The 13,701-nt window shown below is 37.6% G+C and overlaps 1 protein-coding gene across 1 annotated transcript in view; it reads left to right on the forward strand.

Annotated features, from left to right (window-relative positions):
* Positions 1 to 13,701, forward strand: part of GABBR2 (gamma-aminobutyric acid type B receptor subunit 2) — a gene marked incomplete at both ends in the record, with an annotated part of 455,829 nt that overhangs the window by 94,563 nt on the left and 347,565 nt on the right. Inside the window, one exon of the mRNA XM_080610768.1 lies at positions 4,696 to 4,833. Within this exon, the coding sequence (XP_080466894.1) occupies positions 4,696 to 4,833 (138 nt within the window). The remainder of the gene's footprint in view (positions 1 to 4,695; positions 4,834 to 13,701) is intronic.

Consider the following 13,701-nt stretch of genomic DNA (forward strand, 5'->3'; position numbering starts at 1 on the left):
AAGAAGTGAATGAAAATAAACAATAATAATTAAAAAAAATTGATGTTCTTTTGTCTCCTTTCAAGCTGATAATCTAATGTAGAGTTAGTCCTTAAGTAAGACTTTGCAGAGGATAGGAATAAGGCTTTGTACTTATGTTCTCTCTGTTCAAGTAAGTCTCATCAATATATTTATGAGCACTTGCTTCTCTTTCTGATGATATTCAGTGCAGAGTGATGATGAAAGCTTGAAGTTTGAGATTTCATTATGCAGATGACAGGTGTCAGTGGTTCCCTGTCATCATACAAGATCTCTAACTTCAGTAGTCAGTAGCTCAATAGGTAGCAATATTGTTCCTCAGGTTTGCATTTACTCAGATAAGTAAGTTGTGCCCAGATATAGCTAACTGAGAAACAGCTGAGCATAGCTATCCAACAGCTAGAAATCTTACTATAATCACTCATCTTACCAGTGCATTCGTTCCCAATAGTTCTCATTGCTATGCGAATCTAACAAGATCAGTTAAGTTACAAGTATCTGTTCTTCTGCTAGTCCTGTAATTACTCAAATGTGTCAGTGTTATAGGAATCAGCAAAGCTTTATGTATGAGACCCATAGGAATTTGCATTCTGTGCACTAAGGATTTGCACTGTTATGCTTATGGCCATGAGGGGTTTGAGTACACACCCTGGTATCTCTGTCATGGTCAGCCAGACAGCCTTTCTGACAGCCAGAAGTCCTCACGAGTCAGTTCTGCTGCTTTTTCTGACTTTAGTGACGTGTGTCCTTCACGTGGGACATCCTTTCCTTCCACTGCAGAGGGTCTTTAGATACAGTGGAGAAGGTCTCACTTATGTATTCAGCTGCTGCGCTGTTTTTTGCAGAAAGGTCTCTTGTCCTTGTGCACCTCCCATGCTTCAGGCAGTGCTTCCTCCCTGTGTATCCACATCCTTGGTGAGGGTGATAGGTTTTTTTATTTGTCCTTCTGAAAGGATTCAGGAGGGTTAACAGTTCAGTTCCCAAGCTCATCAGACTCCTCTCCTATGTAACAGTTCATCTGGTTATTTTTGTTAGTTAAAATAAGTGGTTCATTTCCTTGGAAATGAAAACTATGCCTTTGTCAGGCGCCACCTGTGATATGTCGCAGTGAGAGGTAGGACCTTTCACAGACCTTTGCTTGGTGATTTGCTGATATTTCTCCTGGTGAACTGTTCACATAGTCTGTATCAAGTCAGTGTGTGGAGCAATGCATTTAATGTAATTATTTCTTTAATATGTATGTTTGTTATTTATATGTGGCTTATTATCAGCTTTTGGCTGAGACTAAGCACAGCAATTAATATATTTGGGGTGAGTAGTTTTAAGCCCCTTCCTCTTAAGAAAATTGCACATGTGATTTGGTACATGCTATCTGAAATTCCAGTTACGCTAAAAATAGATTTCTCCAGTGAAAGGTATTGCAGCCATCCTCAGTGTTCCAATGTGCAGTCAAGATCAACAGCACAGCATGGCTGGCTCTGTTTATTATATGAGTTGAAAGTGAGCTGGCTGCAGTTCAGCTCAGTAAAATAGAGATGTTGATGACAATTCAGGTGAGAAAAAAACTAGCTAACAAAAGCAGTGTTGGCTCCTTCCGGTGATATTTTTTTGTTGTTTGAGTTTGTCTTTTTATGATGGATTCTTCCTCCTTCTTTGCCCTTACTTGTGCTCCAGTTAATAAGCCAGTCAGCTTCATCATCCACATGTGGCCAGGACTTTCTACTTTCTAATCTGTGCTTTTTAATGTGGATTTTGGTTCTTATGCAGTCTTTTGTTGCACTGTAATTAGATTGCTCCATAGCGTTGTTTGTGGACCTAGTTGTAGTCACTTTATGACAGTTCAGGAATTCATTTGGTGGGTATATGGTGGGAGTTTCAGTGGTGTGTGCTCGTTGCTTTCATCAATATTGCCCTCTTTTAGGATTAAATATGTAGGGCTTGGCAATAGATCATGAGCAGCAATGGTGGCCTTCTGGGATCTCTGAAAAAGTAAAGTTGGTAAAAGGGCTTGCTAAAAGCTCACTAAGGATATGTTCCTCAGACTAGAGGCAGGAAGAAACCTTTGCTGACTGCTTTTCTGTCTGGCTTGGTATGGCTATTATTTGTATCTGAATGTTTATTTTTTAAAGCTTGTGACAAACTGTTCTGTTGCTTGCAGGGAAGAATGTTATACACACTGCATGTTGTGAAAGGTGATGTTAAACAAATGTGAAAGTCTGCTTTCTCCCATCTTTCTCATTTTTGCTTTTGTTTCTGTCCCGTTGTGGCTAGCCACAGCATTGAGTTCTTTTTCTTTTATCTCTGACACATATTTTTGATCACTTTGGGAGTTCTGCTCAAGGAGCAGATCGAGTCGTGTAATTATTTGTGGTGGTCTAAAAGGGAGAGAGCAGAGCATAGTCAGGAAGAAAGTACAAACATGAAAACATGGTAGGCTTTTAACTGAATCCCACTGAAGAGAAGCCCATGTGTTATTCTGTGTTCTTTGGATTGATCAGTGACGCATCTCAGCAGTGTGAATCTATCACTTTGGGAGAGATGTATAAAGCTTTCAGCACACCTTCCCAAGAGACTCTCTGTGTGATTGAGAAGGATTGTTGCTATGCAAGTATCTTCATAAGTATAAATAAATACATAAGAAAGATAAAACTTATCATAATTGCAGTTCTGGACCTCTCAGTGAATTGACCTACTGGGATCTGTAACTGCATAAGTTTACTGCAGTGAGAAATAATCTGTAGGCAAATAGTAGTTAAAAATGCATCAGTCTTTTGTGATGAAATGGTGAATTTTAGTATGAATTTTACTTCTGATAATAGACAAAAGTCTTTATTGTTTATCGTAGAACACACAATCTTATTTGTCCATCAATTTTACATATCTAGTCCTTCAGGGGTTCAAGCTTCTGGCTTTTATTTTGCTATCAGCATCTCCCTTATTTCATATATGATTTGTATTCTTAAACTGTTAGTGGTATATTTAAAATATGTGGCTTAGAGTTGGCTAGTTGTCAGTTAAGTTCAGATACTTAAAGCTCTTGTGTCCTTAGTTGCTTATAAAAGTAAAGAAATATTTGAGTATTCTAGTTGCTCTTGAATAAACTGCTCTTTAGCTAAGAGATGGAGGAGTAAGAATGGAGGTGGTGTTTGTTGCAGTAATCACAGTCTTAATTCCTTTATAATGTGAATTTGCCACCAATCTGTCAAATTGACAAGGGAGCCTCTGCCATACTGAATGTTTTGAGGGGTTTTAATCCTTTTTTTTTTTTTTTTTTTTTTCACCTGTAATAAGAAGGAAAATGTTGTGCTATATTATGCAATTTAAAAAAAAAAATCTATGTAGTAAGAATCTATACTATTTGAGTAAGTGGGAGTAATAATTCTATTCTTGCAGATAGAATGCAAATTGAATAATTTTTCTTTTAGCATATTAATTCAGTAAGGAGATTAATATAAGCTTGCAAACTTCTTAGTCAAAATCTTTATTCTCTCCACAGAATGCTATACAATTACTTCTTTGATGCCGATAGTAAATTAACTGTTTTATTGAATTATCATAATGAAATATTGGAGCCTGATGTGTGATCCTTCTAATAAAGACAGTATATGAGGAAGACTTTGTAGGGGAGGCAAAACTTTGCTTCAAAAAGAGAGCTAAAGAAGTGGCTTTTAGTGTAGCAGTGGCAGCTACCATGATAGCCTCTTGGCAATTCTAACTTCCAGTATGGTTTGGAATCAGATTCTTAACTTTAAGTACATAATTCATGAATGCTCTTCTGCAAGATCAGGAATTAAGTCATGACTACATAAGTTATTATGGATGATTGATACTACTCTAATCAAGGGTTGATGTATCTTTTGCAGTGCTGACTGGCATCATCCTTTGTTTCTTAGTTTTCAGACTTGCTGTCTATTTGTGATAAAATTCTTTACACCTGAAATAATGATCTAACTAATTACCAAAGAAACCCAGAACACATCTGGTTAGAAGGGACCTCATGTTATTTGGTCCAGTCTTCTGCTCAGAGAAGTGCAAGCTATGAGAACATAGCAATTCACTTTTAACACTTTAAAAGAACATTTTCTTGATGCTTCTTGAAGACTTTATGTTGTCCTTCTAAATGAGAGGCTCTCTACTATATAATATTGCACGGAATACTGAGGTTGGACCTTTAGGATAGGTTACTTAGGAGTCTTCATTAGAAACAGAACTTTCTTTACAGAGACCATCATTATTGTCAAACTTTTCTCCAACTATGGATGTCCTGCTGACGTCTGGTGTTAAATTCTAAATTTTGCTTTGGGAAATTACAGCTCTGAATGTAAGAAAGGTTTCAGTCAACAGTTTTTTGTTGGGTTTTTTGTTTGTTTGTTTTTTGTTTGGAGGTTTTTTTGGGGCGGGTAGGAGACTTTTTTGTCAAATGGTGGAATCAATATTCAGATGTTGCAGCTTTGTCTTGGAAGGAAGACATAAGGGATTTTGAATGAATAAGGAGGGATATTCCTGTTCTTTTATTACAGCACATTAAAGGTCCAGTTTTTCATGTTTGGGTCTTAGATGTTACACACTGTACAAATTTTACATCAGTGTAACCCCATGATTTTTTTCCACTGCCCAGTAGTAGTTAAGTATGTTATCTGTAGCGTTGAATATTGTCTTTTTCTTTTCTTTTTCCAGTGTGACAATGCAAAAGGACTCAAAGCCTTCTATGATGCAATAAAATATGGACCTAATCATCTGATGGTTTTTGGTGGTGTTTGTGCAACTGTTACATCTATCATTGCTGAGTCTCTAAAGGGATGGAATTTGGTTCAGGTAAGGAATGGAATTTATTCAAACGCTGACTATCTTGCATCTCTGTATCTCTTTTTAAAATTTAGAAACTTAGTATTTGATACTTTTCAAGGTTAACATTTTGCGTAATTAGCATATCGGTTTTGAAGGTCAGTGATGTGTAAAGAACGGTTACTTCTACGTAGAACTAGGTTTTAAGGCCTGGTATTAGGCTTAAAATGTTTGAGAGTATCCAGCAACAGTCATGTCTCAGTAGATTAATTAAATACAATTAATTTAATGTATCTCAAAAAGCAACCTAAATGAAATGAAGTTCAGTCATGGTAGGTGAGCAAATCTAGGACTTATCCAAAGTTAGCAGAAACAACTCATCAGGTCTTAAATTACGATACACTAGGGTCTTTACTTGGTCCCTTCTCAGTCATAATGTGGTAATTCCTATTGACTTTGAAAGTGTTGGAAGTGCATAAATTGTAAGTAGCAACTGGGTATGTATCTCAGTACTTGACTCGCAAAACACATTTATTCCCAGCTGTTCTTTTTGACTTTCTCAAAGGTCAAGTTTGTGGAAAAGTTCCCTCAAGTGAGGAGTCAGAATTTATTAATACTAATCTATAAAATGCAGATTATAATTGTATGATTTACTTAATTTCTTCCATCATCTATCCACTGATGATCTTTGGATTGAGGGCTGTTCATGCAAGGTAGCCAGCCAGGTTTGCTTTTCAGGTGTGGGAATATCCTGATTTTCTTCTCAATATTCAAACATCCAAAAACAAGTTTGTATCATTTTTATTAAAATAAAGAAACATTCTGTAGCAAAATAATGTAACAATTACCTGAGGTTTCAGTTACAAGCAGGCTTCTCTTTTCCACCTGGAATACTCACTGAGATTAGTGCAGAATGAACAAATGAGGCATAATTAAGTTTGTGAAGAAGATGATGAACAGAGTACAAATGGGAAAATCTTGGGAGGATAATTAAAATAGCTTGTTAACTGTATTTGCAATGCTTGTCAGATCAGATCTTTTTTCTTTCCTTATACATCAGGATTTTTTTTCTGATGTGAAAAACATCAGTTCTACTATGGAAATATTATAATAGTTTTTCTCCAGGGAGAATGGAGAAAGCAACAAAAAGCTTGAAACTGTCATTTAACACTCTCTTAAAAATGGCCTAGTCCATGGCCTATAATGAAATATGTGGCTGGAGCTGTGTTTTTTTTGAATTTGTCACATGAAACTTCCAGATGATGTAGAACGTTTTAAGGAGTTGGATTTCATTGTGCTAAATCTTTTTTATTTACTGTCAAGTTCTGCCTGCTAAGGTCTGAAAATCAATTTGTTAATGAAGTTGCTCAGTCAATAGGAAGGGCAATTAGAAAGCTTCTATTTGCTTTTAAATGCCTGAATTTGTCAATATGTGTGTTAACTTATGTAATGATATGAAGCATTGCTATGAGGCAGTATCTGTTTCTTTGTATTTAAACACTAGAGCTGCGACTAAGCCTTGAACATTATTAATGATATCAGTACATCAAGGGATCCTTTGCTGCTTGGGCTTAGTATACTGCAGGCATTAGATAAATCCTCACATGGCATAACTCCATGTCTTGTCAGGGTTTTATATATTGATTGATTGAATTATGAGAGAACATAAATGACAGTGTGGCTGGGAAGTAATGTGAGGCTTAGTGAATGGTATAGCAGCAATGGAAACAGTCTAAGTACACTTCGTGAAAGTATTATGTCATGCAGTGACAGCAATATGTGTATCTGCGAATCGGCAGATATAGCATGTAAAAGATGGAGAGATGGAGTACAAATCCTCCTCAGGATCCAGTGTCATAAACATCTCTGACTAAAAGCATAACTTCAATGGAAGGAATAGATCAAAATTTGTAGTTCTTGGAAGTGGAGCAACAATATGTAGCTTGATAAAATACAAGACTTTCCTCCCTCTAACCTGAGAGTTCATCTCAAGGATTCAGAGCAAACTCACATAAAGAGTTATATGAATTTGTGATTAGGGTGAATTCATCTTATGTTGCATTCAAGAAGAGGGAAAAAAGCATACAGACAAAACTTAACCTGGCGTTGTATTTTTGAATAGAGGATATGCATTTGAATGCCTGACTCCATCCCTTTGTCCCTGTGCAGGCAGTTAGAAAAGAGAGCTCTTGCCCCTACTACGAACATGTGATTTGATTTACTCACATGTCATGTGGTGGAGCAAACTGACAACTGTCTTCTATGCAGGAGAAATGCTGGATGATGCTGACAGTACTGATACTAGGGATAGCGAAGAAAAGAAAAACAGAAACATTACAACTGAAAAATTACTTTTCTTGGCAAATACAGTATGAGGCTGAGTGGCTGAAAAATATCTGAAAGCCTTTCTTAGCTTTGAATTCCAAGTTTCTGGGTGGCTGTTTGGGGAAATTTTTCTTTTCTGCCTCTTTCCCATTCCCTGAAATAAGAATTCTCCGAAAACAAACAATGAAATAAAAGGCAAAGAATAAAATATGTTGAAAATTACCATGTGGCATTTGCTACTCAGGCAACATTTTATAGTAGTGACGGTTGGGGAAGAAAACATTTTCACGAGACCCCTTCAGTCTCAATCTCCTTACTGTATGTTGCTGATAGTGATACTGCCTTTTTGACTTAAGTGGCTAATTCAGGTCATTGATGACCTGCAACATGTGAAATAGGGAAGACTACCAGAGGCTGAAAAGAGTTCTAGTCAAAGGTGACTCGCTTTATTTCTGTACCATATCTAAACAAAATACTTGTTCTCCCCCATCTTGACAAATTCTGACTTACTTGATTTACTATGGAGGGAGACAGACCTTTCAGTTCTGCAAATCCTCCCTTTGTAGAAAGGGAGATTCTGTTCTCAACTGGCTGCTTTCAATTTCTGGCTAATTATCTCTTACTGTAACAAAATTAATGTTTTATTATTATTAATGATTTTTTAAATATTTTTTTTTTTTTTTAAATCGAGAATTTTCTATCCGTGGAAAGAGCAAGTTAGTTTAGTCTGCAAACACTTATGTCATCCTTAAGGGCTATCATCACTGAGGTATGCTACATGATGCAACATGCAAACTGTTTTCTGAACACACATTCTTAGTAGGACAGATGCAGACACCCATTCCTTAGCTTCTCAAATGAAAGCCTCCCTGTGGGTAATCTCTGTGTGCCAGATGTCCTTACTTCGTTGAGTGACAGTTTAAGAATGGGCTGGAGGCTGCATGTGTGGCTTTGATTTCTCGTCTGTGGTGTGAAATCCATTTGAACCTTTGGTATTTTGGTTAAAAAGTGCCAATAATATTCTGTGCATCTGGCAGAGGGTCATAAAGGCATGAGGGCATAATATTCAGCAGTTGCTGTACCGTAAGGAAAGATTTGAACATCACATTCTTCTGGATTCATCTTATCTTCTTCATCATTCCATTTCAGTGTGTGTTCAAGACAAAACAGTAAAGTGATGAAGAATCATTAATAGTATCTACAATACTATTAATGATAGTATAAGGACCAGTCATATTTCTTTATTTCATACACTGAAGCATTCCTGCTAGTATCCAGGTAGTGCAAAACAGAAAAGACAGCTTGCAATTCAGTTTTTCTCTTGTATTTCAGGATATCCATCAACTGCTTACCCCATCACGTTAATTTATTACAGTGACAAATGCATCAAATTTGTATTGATTGTTGTTTCTCCTGCTTTGCGTTGTGATATCTCACTTTTCCTGATTGACATATTACCATAAGCATTTAACCAGGCTGAGGGTTTTGTTATCTGTCTTAATTTGCAGAACTCTTCCTCCATTTTGGAGATTTGTTTTTTTCTTTTGTTGGTGCTATTTAAATTCTTCTATAACTTGCTTCATTTACAGTTTCCTTTAACTCTGGAAAATAAGCCTCTACCAGAAGCAAAGTATAAAAGTAGTGCTTCCTTGGAATATCTTCCATTTCTCTATATTTAATGTAATTTAGTCATAACTGCTGGCTTCTAGGCAAGTAACTGCTACTGGCGATCCAGTGCCTAGATAGTAATGACAATCAAAACAGAGAAACCTTGGTTTGGATTCAGCATCTTGTATAGGCACCACAACCGTGATACATTATTTGCTTTGTGAGCATATTAATATAGGGCAGGTTCATGTGCTAGAAAGGAAAAACTGCCTTAGTTCTCTGGCTTGTTGTATAGTTGAGTATTAAAGAGCTTACCCTGAGGTTTGTTTTATTATCCCAGAGATACATAGGTGATCAAGACCACAAGTCTGAATTACCAGAAAGATTGCTGGTGTTCAAGAAAATCAGTGATGTTTCTAGCCTTTGGTTTCTTTCTGCAACAAAGCAGATGTTATTGCATTGTCAGTTCCTCCTAATAACTTCTGACCACTGGCCAATTTCAACCAAATTTTAACAAAGGATTTCCCAAAGGTTATTAGCTGCTATACATTCCTGTGAAAATGAGCTGCTGAGAGAGGGATCCAGTGCACAAGAGGCTCGCAGCATGACAGCCAGCTGTGACATGTGGTGCTCTTTTCCCAGCTGGGAAGGGGACTGACGGCATGGAAAACAAGAGTTAAAAAAAAAAAAAATCAGCAGAAAGTTAGTTAGGAAAATGCAGAGGAGGGGTGCAACGCAGAAGGATACGAAGTAGGAGCTGTGGTGTTTGTTTGTGTGTGTAGAAACGTAGGACACGTGTATCTGCAGGAAACCAGGCTTTATTAGCTGGCCCTGTTACTCCTCAAAATTCTTGTTAATACAGAATTTCACAACTACATGCAGGTTACAGCTGGTGTTTTTTAACACTTTAACACATAAGTAATGCAAGTAATCACACACATGTTTATACTCGCCGCTGAATCAAACTTCTTGTTAAAATTTTCTGAATCCTCGTGCTTGCAACCTGGAGATCTGGCATGGGCACTTAAACATTTGATAAAAAACATAGGGGTTTTGGGTGCTGGTTTTTTTCCCTTTTTCTTTTTGCAATTCCTTGTCACATTTGTTCCAGTACAGTGAGCTTCTGCTACTTTTGCTTTCACTGCACAATTTCCATGTATTATTAGTTTGAGCAACGAAAAGGGCATTTAAACTAGTCTTTTGCTAAGAAGATTAGCTACTTCTATCTATGAGATGCAGGCAGTTCCACTTAAACAGACCTTTCTCCCACTAGAATATGACCCAATACACCATAAAACTACACTCTTTGGCTTCTTGGCCCACAATTTTTCCCTCTCTTTGATTTCCTATTTTATCTGCTGGGATTGGAGGGATTTTATAGACTTTATAGACTTTCTGTACTTGTGTTGTACCTTTAATAGACAAAGCAGGTGAGGGGAAACACTTCGATGACATTCTGGTCCTGCTTTTGGGAGTTAGCTGAGCACATAAGGAAGTTTTGCTCACTTCACCGTAGGAATGCCTGGGAGCTCTTAAACAGGAAGACAGCACAGTAGGACTGACCTTCAGGCAGATTGCATGGGAATTGTCTCCTCATTTGAGAGAAGCTCTGGTGAATTTGGAGGGAGATAGACCTTTCAGTTCTGCAAATCTCCCCCTTGATACAAGCTGCCAACAGGAACTCTGCTGTTATTGATGTGGCCCCCTGAAGTTCTGTGGTTGCTGCTGGGGAAGAAAATGCATGGGGAGTTAAAGCATATCAGCAGTACCATATCTCCTAATTAGACCATGTCTCTGTCGATGGATGCAAACATGCACAAGATAGAGCAGACTTGGAGAGTAATTGTATATTCACCCTCAAACTTAAAGAAATGTATGTTTCAATGCATTAGAAGAGAGTAGGACAAAGATTCTTTCATGGTGATAAAAAAAACACTGACCCTGATTCCCAGTGCATAATTTCAGTTGTACTGCAGGGGAGATATTAGCATTACATAGCTGTTAAGAGCAGAAATTTGATCCACAGAGTTTAAATTGGAAATTTCAGAAGATTTTCAGGCTGAGGCATGGTAAAAACTGCACATCCTATATTCCAAATGCACTGCAAGATTTAGTAGGACCTTCCTTTCCCTTCTTCCCACCTTCTGCCTGAATATATGAAATTGATTTATATGGCTTAACCTGGCTTTCCATCAGCTTGAATTTGGCTTCTGTCCAGTATTCATTTTATTTAAATATGATTAGCTGTTCTTTTTCGTCTTGTTTGTCTTGTGTTTCTGCTGTTGGAGAAAACAGCAAAACTACAGCATACAATCTAATTTTCCTTTGATCTGAAGTCAGCAAGTTCAGTTCATTATATGAAGTGTGACTAAAGGCATTTTAATATGGTTCTAGAGTTAGGTCGAAGCTGTTGAAGACTGAACCTGTATATTTATTCTAACAACGATCTGCGTGTTCTGACAGAGAAAAAAAAAATCCTTTATTTACTATTTTTTTTGTTGCTGTTCTTAGCAGTTTTTCCATAATCATTCATTCACTTCTCTTGTAGTGTTGAACCAATAATATGGAATGAATGAATGATGGCTTAGGGAACAGACCAAGACTAAAGAGGCAAGGGTGTCACTTTGTGTGCAGTATACTTTGGGTTTGGGAAAACACATTTAATACTGAACCAATCATATATTCCCTCTCCTCCGTGTACTCCTCCTTTCAATCAGAAAGATTTTTCTTTTTCTTATTTTATTCTTTTTTTCCTCAAAGAAAAATAAAATGCATTTAAAAAAGGAAAACCCAAACACTTAGTGTAACAAACATTGATGTTTTTGTGAACACAAAGGCTTGTGTTTTAATGCTAGCTCAATTGATCGGTAAGGTGTTTAAGATATTCAGTTTAATTTATTATCAGAACAAATAATAGCTCGGGCTTTGCTGGGACTTTTTCTTTTTTTTTTTTTTTTTTTTTTGTTTCTTTTTCCTGTGTAATTTTTATCAAAGTATTCTGTCTCACTGCTTGTATTACCTTTGGTAATTTCTGTAAAAGAGTATTGAAGTGGTCGTCTTCTGTGGCTTTTGCAGCCCCTCAGCTAGGATAGAGCTGCCAGATAGAATCTTATTCAGTTACAAAAATGTTTCAGTATCTACAGTACCCTACAGCTCTTGCTGCAGCTTCCTCCACTGCTACAAACAGTATTCCTTCATGCCACCTCAAGCTGATTTGTTACTACCTGCTACTGCTTTTTCTGGAGGTGTTTTTAAGAGGTAGGTGGGCACCTGGGTTCAGCAGTAGCAGCCATTTTTCTCCTCCTTAGTAGCTGGTGCAGTGCTGTGTTTTTGACTTTCAGCCTGGGAACAGCCCTGATAACATTGATGTTTTTAGTTGCTGCTCAGTAATGTTTACTCTGACCAAGGACTTTGTGAGTCTCATGCTCTGCCAGGGAGGAGGGGAAGCTGGGAGGAAGCAGAGACAGGACACCTGACCCAAACTAGCCAAAGAGGTATTCCATATCATGCATAGCATGTCATGCCCACTATGTCAACTGGGGGCAGTTACCCAGAAGGGCGAGATCACTGCTTGGGTCGGGCTGGGTATCATTTGGCTGGTGGTGAGCGGTTGTATTCTCTTCCCTTGTTATTTCCCTTATCATTATTATTATTGGTGGTAGCAGTAGTGATTTGTGTTATACCTTAGTTACTGGACTGTTCTTGTCTCAACCCGTGGGAGTTACATTCTTTTGATTCTCCTCCCCATCCCTCTGGGGGAGCGGAGAGGAAGCAGGGGGAGTGAGCGAGCGGCTGCATGGTTCTGGGTTGCCGGATGGGCTTAAACCATGACAGTACCTCAGGTTGCCGTCTCTGCCTTCTCTTCTCTTCCCTTCCCTGTCTTGATATGATAGACAGACTTAAGATTTGCTTCTTTGGGAAGTCACATGTAGTTTGGCATCTTTGTTATGCTGAATGAAGAGGATTGTGATATACACTGATTTTTTTTTTTTTAGGTTTGAGATTATTATTTTATTTTTTTTTATGTCACACTTTCTAGTACTTTGTCTGATGTCTGGTTTTTTGTTTTTTTTTTTTTTTTTTTCTTTTTTGTGTATGATTTCAACCCACTAGACAGTATTGCTGCTAAATTTCCTTCTAGCCCATAGCTGATCAGCACGTCTCCTCTTGACTGCTTCTGGGAAATGTCAAGTGATTTGTGAGGATATACCTGTGTGACACCAACATCCCATTAGCGATAGTTTTGAGTCTATTCACAGCTCTGCCAGGGCAAAGAATCAGCTTTTGATTTGTTAATCCCATGGTTTTCATTACTTTGTGACCCACAAACTTGGCTTGAAGTCTCCTACTGTTAAATGGGAGCATTACTACAGTTTCTTGGCAATTGAAACACTGAATTTTGAGCTCCCCTTTGCATTTTTCCCTCTGCCTGACTTTACACAAATCTTGTTTTTATGTTTCTCATTTGAAATCTAGTTCAGGGAAATCAGATGCTAATTGTTTGCCCATCTGTATATGATTTTTCTGCTTTAAAGGTTAAATTGATTTATAACGATCTTATTTCACTGAAAATATAACTTTGTCACTTTCTGGTTGGTTCTTGGCAATCATTATTAATTTACTCCAAAATATTCAGATTACAGTATTGTATTTCTCTGACTATTGCATAATTTCAAATATTCTAGAATGTAGGTTTCAAGCTTCTTTTACCACCATTTCCCTAGATGTGGTCTTTCTGATTGTTTTCACCATTCTTATACTTTCTATAAAGCTGGAGTTGGTTATTTTGGTATGCTATCTGCCAGAGTGACTGCTTTAGTTTGTTTCTGAAAGGTAGCATCAAGTGTTCTACAAGATCAGTTTGCTGGCCTGTTTCTCAACATCGACCTTGGAAAGATCTGCTTCTGCTTTCTCTGCAGTCCCTTTGACCAGCCTGTCCTGAGTGGCCCTCTGTAAAGTGACACC

The sequence above is a fragment of the Psittacula echo genome, assembly GCF_963264785.1.
Source record: "Psittacula echo genome assembly, chromosome: 2".
NCBI classification, from domain to species: Eukaryota; Metazoa; Chordata; class Aves; order Psittaciformes; family Psittacidae; genus Psittacula; species Psittacula echo.